Source organism: Lingula anatina, chromosome 5 (genome assembly GCF_051362555.1).
Source record: "Lingula anatina isolate TDL-2025a chromosome 5, LinAna3.0, whole genome shotgun sequence".
Lineage (NCBI taxonomy): Eukaryota > Metazoa > Brachiopoda > Lingulata > Lingulida > Lingulidae > Lingula > Lingula anatina.
Window position 1 is genome coordinate 9,559,090 of NC_141771.1, and position 15,286 is coordinate 9,574,375.

The following is a 15,286-nucleotide window of genomic DNA, read 5'->3' on the forward strand; positions in this document are numbered from 1 at the left end:
TTACTGTTAATCATGGAAAGTATTTAAATTCGGACATGACCGCTTGCAGCGCCCTTATCCTTCGTTGCATTCCCTCTGACAAGTTTCTCAGAGTATGGGTGGGGATATCATTCCACGCATTGATAATTGAGTGTCAGACTTCATCACTATTTACCGGCTGGTTGTCATTGCTATTAAATATGCGTGTGATTTCCGCCCACATTATTTACAATGGGTTCAAGGGAGTTTGCAAGCCAGGTCAGTTGCTGGACCCCCTTGGTTATGAAGAAAAGCAGTGCCTCTGTGAGCTCAGGGATGCATTGTCCTCTTGGTATACGTCTGTCCCTTGCTCATGCAAAGGGAAACATTGTTTGCTGAAGGAATTTTCTTGCTCAAATGAACCACTAATGAATCACTAATCAATGTGTTATTATTACTGTTATATGTAGCAATATTTACCTCTTTAGTTCAAGACACAGCAGCTTTTTGGGTTCACATTTGAAAATCAAAACGTTCACTGATGAAAATGACAACAAAAGATTTTCTGTTGTAGATGGTGTTTAAAGATTGTAGTCTTCGTCTGCTCAGTCATGCTATAGAATCGTAAAGTGTATTGTATAAATACTCAAGAAAACACAGATAATATAGATCAAATGTACATTTATTACTGCTAAATATACAGTGTACAATAACCTAAAAGCACACGATGTTTTAACATTTAATGAAACTTAGCAAAATCTCTGTCTATTTCGGATAAATAAACATCACATCTAAAGCGTTAACTGCTCTGCCTTATTTGAACTGACTTTAAGTAATATAATAACTAGGGAATTCTTATCAGATATAAACATCACGGGTACAGGCCTAACCAACTACCAGACTCGGCACCTACGGATCCAGAATAAACCGGTTTATCAGACCACACTACCCGTTTTCAAGGTGTGTGTCAGATCGCATTGCAGAGTATCATACCCCATCACAAATTTTGTAAGCCTACCTGTCATCCGGGTATCGCGCCTCGTTTTCATCAAGTAGGAGTCGTATAAATACAACAACATGGCGACAGACGACTCCCTCAGTCAGGGGGTGGAAACGCGCTACTTACATGATGAAGACGAGCCTAGCCGTCAGTGCCGGTTATTGTTTTGTGACCTTGAGGAGCAATTAGGTTTGGTCGTTGCGGCACGCATGAACAGTAGTTGAACTACCACACCTGGGTCTTTTGATTTTGACAACTGTTCACTCGTCATCGAGGCGCTTGTTCAAGACTACAGGCTGATATCTACTAGTACTACCAGTGGCTTCATTAGTAACGTTCCCACAATACTTAGTTTTTTGTCTGTGCGTACATACCCTGAAAAAGGCCAGCCTCGCTGACGAGAACAATGGACGTTTCTCACCCCTCTCTAGGATTACCCCTGCCCTCATTCTCGTCCATCCCGTACTCAGAATATGCTTCCGCTATCAAAATTAGTTCTACTTTTCTAAATTAATATATAAGTTTGCAAGTTCTTATTTACAAAACATCATTGGTCCGAACCTAAATTTTATGTTAAAAATTGCGGTATTGTCAGATTTTAGCATAAACAGGGAAAATTGCAGCAGCGCATGAATCTAGATGAGATGCACTACTTTCCAACCCCGCTTAGGATCATTGCTATCACATCGCGCTCCAGGCAAAATCGGTGTGGTGGCTGATACTCTGTAATGCGATCTGACACACACCTTGAAAACGGGTAGTGTGGTCTGATAAACCGGTTTATTCTGGATCCGTAGGTGCCGAGTCTGGTAGTTGCGTAGGCCTGGGGTAGAGTAATGTAATTAGCTTTTTCGTTGAGTATGTGGGATGCTTTGCTCTGCTAACATGCCTGTGCACACTAACCCTAATGAATTCTAACAAAAACAGTTTTGTATCCTTGATCTAAACCGGCTTTAATAACATAACGCAGCAATAAAAGAATAAAACAAACACAAGCACGATGTTCCAAATTCGACTGATGACGGCATCATTTATTGAATGTCCCTCTGATAAACGAAGTCAAGTACCTGTAGTTTAGTGGTAAACATTGAATAATGTTGAGTAATGATTTTTACGTAATGTTTACTCTTGGAAAAATCTATATTTAATATGCAATTTCCAGACAAATAGTGTGCAGACTTTAATATGTGGGGACGAAACTTGGTAAACTATCTAGCACTTATATAGGAAGCCTGGTAAAACATGCAGCATTAAAATCGAGATCTCAAGTTGAGTTGTAAGAATCAGACCATCGCCATGAATCAACGTTTGACTACGCCAAACTGATTTATGGGCGATTTGTGTTTTACAAAGTGATTTTTGAAATGCACGACTTTTTAATTTCTCAAGAAATTAAATAATCTTACTCATTTTTCAAACAAAATGTGACCTTACTAAGTTGTTATAAACATCATCTCACATAAAACCTTTTACTATATGACCAATAAATTTGATTTAATAGCAGTAAAATAGAAAATAAAATCATCAGCAGCAAGTTAATGTAAATCTCGTAAATGTAGATGCAAATATCTCCGACGAAAACCAAATTTGTTTGAGAAACTAGTAATTAAGATATATGTGAGCCCCGACTAGTCCATTATAGCATTCAATTAAGCCAAAAATCCATCAGAAAAATATTTTACATTGGAAGGATCGTTTAATCATGAACTTTAATGAAGCAAGATTTCTAAAACTTAAAATTAAGAGAATTAATTGTATTTATGTAGCAAATGGTTTGTTTTAGTGGTGCTATTAACTTTTTGGTAATACATCAAGGTTTTGTTTGGGTCTTGTGTCTGCACATTTTGACCTTAAGTAGTTGACCAAGACAAGGTGATAACAGATGTCCAGGGTTAAGGAATGTCTTAGCTGCTGTGTATCAAGGCACACACAAGTATTTCTATGAAAGATGTTTTGGAGATTAATTCCATCGAGCTGCATTCAGTGAGAAGTCATTCAGCTTTGTAGCTGCGGATATATTTACCCGCAGTTTTAGCAGCTACACTGTATTATTACTTACGTTTCTTTATTGTTATTTGTACACCCTCCACCCTCCCCTACCACCTGCCTTCATCCTTGTGGTGTTTTTAACACTTAGACTTATTTACTTTCAAGCGGCACCTGTGTGACATAATTAAGGGGGCACCTAATTGGGCAGTGCCACTTTGCCTCTGGAAGGCCTGCTAATCAGAGGCATAAGAGTTCAGTTATTCAGGAGACAGTGAATGCTCTCCCTCACTTTTCTCGTAAAATTCACAACATTAAGAAGTGCATTATTCAGGAGTAAAATTTTTAAGGAGATGTTTGGTAAACTTATTCAAACTCCCCCCACCCCCCAATATTTTTTTTTTCTCTTTTCATGACTAATGAAGCAGATTTGAGCATTGGCTCAATGCAACATGGTTGTATTTATGCTTGTTAGCTATAACTCATTTGGCACATTAATTAGTCATTTCAGATTATCTGGATATCATTTGTTTATTGATATATATCATACATGTGAGATTATTACTTTAAAACTATAGTTAGGTAAATGTACTATGCAGGGCATATGTGGCAGTACGTAGGCCAAGAGAGACAACTCTATGGTTGGGCTGTCAGAGCAATGAGGAAACCTACGTCCCCGTCCTAAAAAGGTAGGGGTTGCGTAGCTCGCTCTCAGCCTAGGCCGGCTTTAGAATGTGCCTTTTGCCTTTTATTTTCATTTGCGCCAACCATTTGCGCCAACTTTTTGCTCCTATAGCTGTTGTGATTTCTCATATTTTTCATAAGCCTTTTATTTTCATTTGCGCCAACTTTTTGCTCCTATAGCTGTTGTGTTTTCTCATATTTTTCATAATTAATCCTGGTTACATTTCATTAACTTACTTTATTATTTTTATATTTAGCACTTATATAGTTTGGGGGATGTTTATTATCTCCCCAGTTCTGTAACAAAGGCCTTTTATTTTCATTTGCGCCAACTTTTTGCTCCTATAGCTGTTGTGATTTCTCATATTTTTCATAATTAATCCTGGTTACATTTCATTAACTTACTTTATTATTTTTATATTTAGCACTTATATAGTTTGGGGGATGTTTATTATCTCCCCAGTTTTGTAACTTTGTATCTTTTTAGTTTTCGTCATTAATAAATGACAATTTCAGTCATATGGACTTATCTTACTTAATTTGGAGCAAAAACAGAGCTTCGTTGTGCTTGTGAACATTTGGCTACATAAATATATTTTGCAGACAACAGCATGCCGCAATGCTACATGCGCACTAACCATTAAGAATTAACCATTAACCATTTTAGGTTTAATCAATTCAAACACACATGTATCAAACGTACATGTATATAGAGGCAAAACCGCATGTAAATTGTATACATAGTACTTATTACTTTTGATAAAATCTGGATTAAAAATACGTTCATGTTGACGTTAATCATTTTGATAAAAGAAGATACATGTAATACAAAGTGAAAAATGAATGTTGTAATCAATGTTTCATTCACAATAACCCTTTTGTTGATTTTCGAACTATAAAAACTATATATATATATATATATATATATATATATATATATATATATTGGTAAATATATTGTATATAATTGTGTCCGATCTACTGTAGAAGCTACAAACATACAGCTGTGACCCGTAATCCTCTGCCCGTCAGCAATCTACGTGTGGCTGAATATAATAACTTTGCAGAAATTACTATAATTCAATTTCCAGTGTAAAACCAATTTTTTTTCCAAAATTTAACAAGGGCGAAATCTTAACCTTGAGTCTCTTAGAGGTCAATCTTGAATAACAGATTTAAACAACTTGGCTATTGAAACCTCATATTGAGTCGCTTATTTACGACTTACATTACATTATGACATCCTGATTTAATTAGCATTATGCTGGAAAGAATTCCTTTAGTGATCCCCTAACCGTCCAGTCATCAGAAGACGACCGGGTGTCTCTCACAGTTTTGTAAACCTCAAGGAACAGCTCGTCAAAAGGCAGCTTCGCGGTGAAGTATGTCATGGGATTACCCACAGCGGCTTGTGTGGCGGGCGGTCTAGAGAAAATATCCATGTTTTCTTTAAAAGACATATTTACAAAGATACGGCATAACAATTGGACATTTCCTGGACTAAAAAGACAAATGGACAAAAGGGTAATTATATTGAAACATGCAGTTCTCATTTTTGTAGATTTACATTTTAAAATCTGGTCTGGATATTTGAATAAAACTTAATCTTTTAAGAAAAAAAGCTAGTAAAATTTTATTTGATAAATATTTTCTGAATTAGATATTATTATGCTGCAAGTCATATCGAATTCTGTCTCTTCAATAACTCTGATATGTTACTATAAACATATTAGTTGGATTAATCGTGCTTCTACCCAAACTTTGAACATAAAGTTATTCCCCTAAGATGTCCGTTATGCTGAGCTAAAACCACCTCCTTCATAAATTTCCCAAACATGTTTGAGTATATTTAGTGCTAAACACTGAAAGTGATGTTAATATTTGCAAAAATAAGAATATATCATTCTTACTGATCTTTGAGATGGACGTCCACATTTCGAAGGAATCGAAGAAGTCCGCATATGGTAGACCTGTAGCCATTTCTGATTGGTTTTGCAATTTTGTCATACACAGCTTGATCGAGCAAGTCCTTCTGTAAAACATTAATTGATAAAACTTGGTATATTTATCTTTGTTAGTACAATACACAAATGGTGCGATAGATTTCCCATTGGCCTTTGTATTGTGATGGTAAAATAATCAATCGTTTTGGAATTGACGAAACGTGATGCGTCATAAAAAAACTATTTATTTGCTTTACATCATTATTGACGACTAACTAATTTTTGTTTCACAGCTTAGATATACACCTAACGCAGCATTACAGACGGTTGACGTCACACTGAAATTGTTCTTTATAAAATTATTTCATTGAAATAAAATGCTATATAAAAATTGTGGAAAATGAGATGACTCTTCTTTTGACGGGGACACTTTTCCATGTCTGCACGTCCACGTTACTGGGTAACAGCAATGAGGGATGGGCATCAAAATTTCAACATGGCGCCAATCTTGTGAGAACGTTTTCGCTTAGAATATTTTGAGAGATTTTTGTTACCCAGCATCTTAAACGTGCAGTTGTGCATCCAGACTCTTGTACAATGCTGTGGGAATTCCCTTAACGAAAATACATTAAATTGGGATATCACGTGGCGCATGGCTTCGGTGTAGACGTACCTCAGATCTGCTCTGCAATTTTTATATCTTTGGCTTATCTTTTTGGACGTTGGTCGCGGTGAAAAGGACACTAGTGTGAGTGTGAACTACAAGTGCCAAATGCAGTAGTATCGAAGTAGCAAAAAAAGCATTAACGCAGTAGTGGTGTGGAGTGGTTTCAGAAAAAAAAAACCAAAAGGACATTTGAGGATTTTCTGTTCAAATCGACCTTCTGTTTGTTAGGTAAGGCCAAGTGAGTACTCCTCATCTACCTATAATTACGCTAAACAAAAGTAGCCATGGCCAGTAAGTGCGTCACGAGTGATGGTCAAGACGAACAAAAGACCATGGATGTTGACACACAAAGAAAACTGGTGCAACTAAATATTGACTCTATTACTTCTGTGACAAAACCATCTGATGAAACTGGATGAAAACCACCCTAAAAGAGGAAAAGAACCAACAGTGTGGAGTCGACAGAGAACCCAACTGCAGATGAACTCCATACAATACAGAATACATTGGCAGAAATCAAAAATGAGATGATACGTAAATCTGACGTTATGTCACAGCTTAAGCTCGAAATAAAACAGAAACTAAAAGATGGATTTAAGAAAGAGTTGGAGCAAGATCTCAGGGCCATCTGATCTCAGGGCCATCAGATCTCTGAAACTGAAAAAGTTGACGCACTTTGCCTAGAGACAGAATCAATGCGTGAAGAACTAACTAAACAGGCCTCTGAAATCAGAAAGTAAACCGAGAAGCTGGAGGAAAATAGCCGCCAGACAAGAGCCGCCATACATATGGCGAATCATAATCAGCAATACTCACAAAAGAACAATATAAAATTTCTAAACTGGACAGAAGGAAAACCTGAGAGCTGACCTCTGCAAAATTTTCAAGGAGAAGGTCAATGTAGATATTAACCCATCATCAATTTTAGCTATTCTTCGGATCCCAAGCACTGCCTGCGAACCCCGGCCCGTTATTGCGAAATTTGTGAATACGGAATCGAACATAGCTGTCATCAAACACAGGCAAGCTCTAAAAAAACATTTCCTTATGTACGATCACATTACTCGCTGTAATGCAGAGCTAATTAGATCACTAAAAGAGAGAGAGAGTCTGTGCATTCCGCATGGTATTTCTACGGAAGGGTTTTTGCAGTGGATATCAAAGGGCGCCGACAGAGATTCGACCAGTTCGATAACATTGACAACAAGCTGAGATGACAATTTAACGTGTTAGCTTAACAAAGAGCAGGGACTGTAGCGTGAACTGTATGTAGTTAGTTTCTCAACGATAGTTAATACGTGTACATGTGCATGTTGTTTCTCAATGCATTGGTGTGGTAGTCTTTTGGCAGTGAGTGTGTGGTTGAGTGTGTGGATGTTGATAATTAGCTGGTTGGTTATGCAATGCCACAATGTATTCCCTCATAGTGTAATTTTAAGCGTCTTTACACATGGGTCACATTATGCTAGACCCTGGTATATCACTGTAGAATGTAGTTTTATATTTCTATTTATATTACCAACATATGTATTTATACACTTCTCTTCACTTTTAGAGCCGTATGAAGGACATGATAAACCCGATAAAGATAGTCTCCTGTAATTGCCAAGGCCTGGGCACCCCGGAGAAAAGAAGAGATATCTAATTTTTTTATAGAACTAAAAATTACCATATTCTGTGTTTGCAACACACACATTTAAGCACAGAAGATGAGAAACGAGTAGTTTTAGAATGGGGCTACAAGGGTTACTTTAACTCATTTTCTACAAATGCCCGTGGGGTGGCCTTTCTAATATAGATAACTTCGATTTTGAATTTTTTAAAGAACAAAAAAACAAAAAAAAAAAAAAAAAAAAAAAAACAAAAAACAAATGGTGACAGTCTCTTAGCGTTGGTATAAACAAAGTCCGATTTACTTTAATTAACATATATGGTCCTTATATAGACAGCCCAGATTTCTACGAACAAATAAGAAACTATTGTCGATTTTAATAATGAAAACTTTATCACCTGTGGAGATTTTAATCTCGTTAGACCCGGTGCTAGATTCAAGTAATTACCGTCATGTAAATAACCCCAGAGCAAGGAAAAAAGTAACTGAAATAATGAATGATCCAAAGAAATTTCATATTTATTGGTAGCAAAATAGACAGAAATCTAAAACATCAGACAGAAGAAACTAAAAGGTATCCTTTTGCGAGCAAACGCAAGGTGGGTGGAAGAAGGTGAGAAGCCGACAAAATACTTCTGTTTTCTAGAATCTAGACATTACATGAACAAAACACTACAAAATCTAGAACTGCAAGACGGCACTGTTATTTTTGACCAAAAGGAAATAATGAAGCTAAATTATTTTATGAACACCTGTATTCCTCAAAAACATTTTGTACAAAATACTGATCTAAGAGCCCTTCTTGTCCAATTTAATGTGCCCAAATTAAATGATACCGAAGAAGAACTGTAACAGGTAGAAATCTCCAAGACAGAACTTCTTACAGTCCTAAAGAAAATGAAGAATAACAAGTCTCCGGGCTCCGACGGATTTACAAATGAGTATTACAATTTTTTTGGTCAGACTTGAAAGAATTTATGATCAGAACGGTAAATGAAGTATTTCGTAAAGCAAGGTTACCAACTAGCCAGGAACTCGGCATTATTACTTGTATCCCGAAAGGGGACAAGAATAGAACATTTCTACAAAATTGGCGACCTAAAACATTGTGAAATGTATTTTATAAACTAATATCCGGATGTATAGCTGAACGAATGAAAATTGTATTAGACAAACTAATTTCCCCTTCTCAATCTGGGTTTTTAGCTGGCCGCTATATAGGAGAAAACACAAGGTTGATATATGACCTAATGCACATCACAGACAAACGAAATATTCCAAGTTTGCATGTTTTGATTGATTTGGAAAAGGCTTTCGATTCGGTTGACTGGGATTTTATAATTTTAATTAAATTTTAATTTTTAATTTTAATTAAAATGTACCGGACTTATTTTATTTCGGTGACGCAATTAAAAAATGGTTTGGGATATTAAATTTTGATTGCAGCGCCGCCATTAGTCAGTGACCCCCTCTCCCTGTACATTTTTATTTTATGCTTATAAATACAACACAGAACGATGTTCTTGAAATCACCTTTCACCCATTTTTGCCACAAGCAATAGAGTTTCTTATCAAACATAGTAAAGGCTGTAGATACTTTTATCAAACTCTCTACAAGCCAGCTACACGGATGACAAACGAAAAAAATGGAACGGAAAGTCAAATTTTTATGTACATTAAAAAGATGTCTTTAAGAACTGTTTCGAAGAACACCAAACTGCAGTGGTTCCAATACCGCATAATACATAGGTTCCTGCCTATTAAATCACATTTAAAAATATAGGGCTTGAGAAGGATGATGTCTGTTCTCTCTGTGGCGTTGCCAGAGAAGACATTTCGCATACTTTTTCCACTGCGAGTACAGTAAGAAAATTTGGGAAGAAGTGAAAGCTAACATCTTTAACAGAACGAATAAAAACATTACCTTTGATGAAAAATGCATCCTTTTCGACTCTCAAACAAACCCAAACAGCCCAATTAATTTTGTTATTCTTTGTACGAAATTTTATATTTACAAACGTTTCAAAAAGAAAGAATGTATGCGTCTTTCTTCACTCATAAGTTACATTAAGGATCAATTTATAATAGAAAGATTCAATGCATTAAAAAAGCTAAATTTAACAAACTGAAAAAAATGGGAAAATTGGTCAGACATGTTTGATTTTAATTAGTATCCATCTGTTTCAGCAAAATTATATATTGCACTTTTTCTTGTTTAATAATCTATTGTATATTTGGTTGAATACATTGTGGTATCGATCTTTATTATCATTATTATTTTCACACCTGTTGTTCATGAGATTATAAACGTATATTCGTGTGTGTGTGTGAGAGCGTGTGTGTGTGTAAGAAAGAGAGTGAGTGTGCAAATAAATATGTACATTCCTGTACTGAAATTTTTCAATAAAAAAAAAGATTTTGAGATTCATGTACAATAGTCAGGATGCTTATAAAAATAATTTAATTTGACGAAATACAGGGTATATTGAATTTGACGATAACATTTGATCATAATGCTCACTACGGTTTGGAAGAATCTTGGAAAAAAACTTGGGAATTTCACAGTACTGAGCTCATGGGACATGTGCCATTCTGATCAGTTTGTGGCAGGCAATTATATTGGGTCGCCTAATCGACTTTCTCCCTCTCCTCTCCCTCCCTCCCAACCCTCCTGACAACCTGCAGTCGTCTTAATATAACATGCACATCAGCAACTCCCTGATGATCGATATCAGTTATTATATTGCCGTACACATACAGTTACACTGATAATGAACAGAAATTACGTACCCAGTGTGCTACTGTGTTAAACACGGATACCGTCAACCCATCCAGTGTCGACGTTAAGGAATGGGACTGTTGTTTCCAACTGAAATAAATTCATTGGATTAACATGAATCTTATACAAAACAAACATCTTAATATCTTAATAAATAGAATTACTGCAATACTAAACACAACATATTATTTAACTGCTCGTATTAAGTACCGTTGGTATTGTACTTTCAATATTATTCTTCAGCTTTTCTACCTGTTCTAAAAAATGACTATGCTGAGGACTATAACAATATAGAGCAATCTTTTAAGTTACAGACAAAGTATAAGTTCTAGGGGTGGGCAAATGACAAAATTTTTTTAAAACAGGTGGATTCTATGGCCATTTTTGCTGCTGAACACAAATATGACAATATTTTTTACCAAAGCTAAAGATTTATATCGGTATCTGCTATTTGTTTGTGAAAAAAGGCGGGAAATGGCTTTTTGGCCATATTTTCCCAGTAAAGTACATAAAAATGATGTGTAATATGTATTTCTATATGTTTTGAGGGTTGCTGAGTTCAAATATGAGCATATTCAAGACATTGGCAATATTGTTAGGGTGACATCTGTAAAAATATGTTATTTAAAACAAACATATACATAAAATACACACTTCGAGCCTAAGATAAATATAAATAATGGGCATTATGTACATACTGAATTCATGGATTACAGTTTGGTATAAAAACAATGCTGAAAATACCTTTATGGATGTGTACCAACAAATTTTATGCTGTATAATTTTCCTTTTCTTCAGAACAGCTAAAACTTTGTCAGGTGACATCAACCTCTTACAACCTCTAAGCTCTTGACCTTGGAATAGTACTTAGTTTCAGTTGTGTAGTTTAAGAGTATCTCACCACAACCATGAAAGCATCAACAAGAAATACACTGAGACCAGAAGGCACTGTAAAGCCCCCTGTCACACTTATTTGGAATCTGAAGTAATCAAGCAGAAAGAGCCATAATGAAGAATTTTCAAAATTTGCGCCACATTCGTTGGGTAATATCAAATTGACCTTAATTCCAGCAAGAATACCTCAGAATGCGCTTCGAACCCAACTGGAATGATTCGTGCGCATTTCGGTTGTATTGTATTAGCTCTCAAATGCAGCTCGAATGTAGTTGGAACACATTAGGAATATCGTTAATGCTAATGCCGTTCACCCTAAATATAGTGAGAATATTTAGAATGCACTTCAAATGCCATACAAGTGTGGTTTGATTGTTGGCTGAATCCCAGCCTGCAATCAAGATGCATTCGAGTTGCATTCCTGCTCATTGGAGGCACACTGTGGAACATTCTGACAAGATTTGAAGCGCCTTGCCATTTCGGTTCTCCCTCGAATGTGATCAAAATGTTTCGAATGCTGTTGGAATTTCGTAAGAATTTTAAGAATGCGCTCATAGTGCAGTTAGAATACACTTGAATGCCATTCGATATTTTTCCACTTGCAATGCACTTCGAAAGTTTTGAGAATGAGCAAAACATTTTAACAGGACACAAGAATGGACCCAAACATTTAGAATGCGCTTAGAATTTTAAGATACTTCAAATATCCAGGAACAAACAAGAAATTTTTATTCCGACTACATTCTAACTCATTCCGCCTATAGTGTGACTAGGTTATAAATGAAGACAATAAAGATATTGTCACCGTTCACCCAAAACTCCTTATTTACTGCCTTACATACATTCTTTTCGGTGATAAATAAATTTTCAGTGTTCAGTGATTACATTAATTAACATTTACACATGTCATCTTACGTGGATGGTATAATTGCAGTTTGGGGGTAAAAACTGAAAAATCGGTTTCTCAAATGTCTGTTTTACCTGAACACCCATGATCACTATTTCAAAGCGAATTTAATGACACCATTTAGTACCCCAAAACCCTGCCAGCGATTTTTTTAAAGCCTTAGTTCAGATCTGATCGTTGATAAAGCAAAATAATACCATTGTTTTTAGAAGATTGGTCATTACGGACTAATGACTCCATAACAAAAGCAATTAAATCATAACGTTGGCATGGAATAGTAGCTCATGCCCTTGTGGTCCATTGGCCAATCCTTGTGATAAAATCTTGTTCAGGGATGAAGTTATGCCCCATGTGCATTGCTAACTAATCTCAAAAAAGAAAGCTGTTAAATAGATGATTAAAGCTTTGCGTTGCTTATGCTTATACATTGCAACGAAAAAATATAAACGCCATTATTTCATATTTTCAAGAGTTTTTGCATTGTTTCAAAGCAGCACAAAGACAGATACATTATTGAATAATTAGATGCAGAAAAAAACTCATTTTCGGTATCTGGATGGTAATAAAGAGTAACAATATCCTTAATGCTCTGCTACTGAGTGTTCTACTGTAAATATTCCCATATGTAACTAACATTATGCTATTCTTTATGTCAAAACTTTTCAGTTTCATGTGATCCTTGAACAATACTGACCATATTTGTTGTATTATTGTTTTTCCTAATTTAAAATCCACAGTTGCATATAAACATTTGTATTTATGTACACAGAAATGGTGATTTTGGGGTGATTTTTACCTCAAATTGACCAAAAAATCCTCTTTTTAACCCAAAATGAAGTGACCCAACCAAAATGATGTATCTATTTATGCTCATTGATCATGAAATCGTATGGTTAGACATATAAAAAGCCATGTTTGAACTGATATTTAAAGATTTACATGAGAAATATGTGATTTGAGGGAGCGTTTGGTGGCCATTTTGAAAAATCACCTGATACCAATATCAGATGTAATTTAAAATGAAAATACTTATTAGATTTGTATTCAGCAGCCAAAATGGCCATAGAATCCACTTGTCTGAAATTAAATTTCCCAAAAAAGCTTTCATTTGCCCACCCCTAGATAACACAAAGTTTCAGTGAAAGTCAAATATACTGAACAAAAATATAAACGCACTAAACTAAAATGGTCAGTTGAAATGGATAACCATGAAATATGCCCAGGTTGATGGATTATTTGTGAACTGATGGATTTGTTTTGATCAATTATAGTGGTCTGGTCTCACTTGGCCGCTCCCCGTGAGTATCCTCAAAGGTTCAGTTTTTACACCCATAAAACTAATGGAGCATGACGGAGTAGAGATCAATCTGCAAGACCAATACACAGACACTCTCTACCGTACCGGCAATAAAAGGACACACCAAAATGTGTATTTCTGCCACTTGTCAACATGCCACAGATGTCTGGAACCATGAGGGAGCATGCCATCAGCATGCTCAATACAGGCTTGTCAGTAACAGAAGTTGCAGCATGCCTGAATGTGCATCGTTCCACTGTCAGCCGTCTGGGAACACGCTTCAGAGACACTGCATTGCATTAGGAACCACCCTTATGCACCATGTTGCCCAACAAACACCTGTGGAATGTTCTGGATCAGAGTTTTCAGCCATCATGTTCCAGCTCTCGAGAATGTTCGCCAACTGCGAGTAGCAGAAGGAATGGGATAATATCCCTTAGGCCTCTATTGACAACTTAGTGATGTCCATGCGCCGCTGGTGTACTGCTCTGCACAAATTTAATGGTGTCTGTAAACTCAGGATGTTGACCCCCATGGTGTATTTGATGCCCTAACTCTTGGACTATGCATTTAAACTTCCCCTAATGCTCTCAAAGTGATGTCGATTTGTCGAGAAAAATATGCTGTTAATTTTGGCTATATACTCTAGTTCCATATATGAAAATAAATCTACATATTCTTTCGTGCGTTTATATTTTGTTCAGTATATTAATAGCAATGCAAGCTGACATGAAGGACGTAATATTTATCTTACAAGTACATGTACACGGAACAAAATACTGATGGTGATGCATTTTCGCATTTTGTTACCGCTATTTCTTTAATTTTACTTCTAAAAATGACTAGTCTCCCAATGTTTTGAGTGTTACCTTTCTTTCACTTCCTTCTCGTCCCCCAGCACACAAAGTAAACGAAATCTCGTATCCACATTCCAAAGGAACGGGTGCCTGTTAACAAAAGGTGTACACATACTAATTGAACATATGTCATTTAACATATAAATGAATAATTTACCAAACAACATTTCTTAAAGATTTCAATGTGTTGCAAATTTCTATTTTAAAACGGAAGGTAAATAAAACACAAATATAACTTACGCCAGTGCCTCATCAATGGTCGGTCTCAGCTCGGGGTCTGGCTGCAGCATCCAGTCCAATAAATGTCTCCCGACGATGTCGTCCAAGGCTGAGAGGTCATGTTTTCCCTCTTGAACGTTCTTGTTACACAGAAACACGTCGTCCTCACCATTGGGCATAAATGGATGTTTGCCACCTGTTAGTGTGTAGTAGACTAACATCCCAGCCACCTGCAAGGGAAACAGAACAATAAACAGTTTAATGAATTAAATTTTGAGACATGTACCTAGTTTTTTCGTAATGCAAAGTTCCTCAATAGCTACAGAAAGCTCCTTTCCGTGGGCGTAATTGTCAAAATCAAATTAATCATGCTTCATGGTTGTTAACTAATCTACTTCAATAATACATATATATATATATTATATCATCCTAATTATATTTTTTTAATCTAATGTATCCTGTAATTTTTTTTGTTCTATTTTT

The 15,286-nt window shown here is 36.0% G+C and overlaps 1 protein-coding gene across 1 annotated transcript; it reads right to left on the reverse strand.

The window, feature by feature from the left end:
- Nucleotides 1-4,605: 4,605 nt before the first annotated feature.
- Nucleotides 4,606-14,697, reverse strand: LOC147761610 (2-5A-dependent ribonuclease-like). Its single transcript, XM_087013290.1, has 4 exons — nt 14,597-14,697; nt 10,641-10,719; nt 5,539-5,660; nt 4,606-5,053 (listed from the first exon to the last, which is right to left on the reverse strand). Exons 1-4 carry the CDS (start codon nt 14,695-14,697, stop codon nt 4,888-4,890), a joined length of 468 nt encoding a protein of 155 aa, XP_086869416.1. The 3' UTR covers nt 4,606-4,887.
- Between the last annotated feature and the right edge of the window lie 589 nt (nt 14,698-15,286).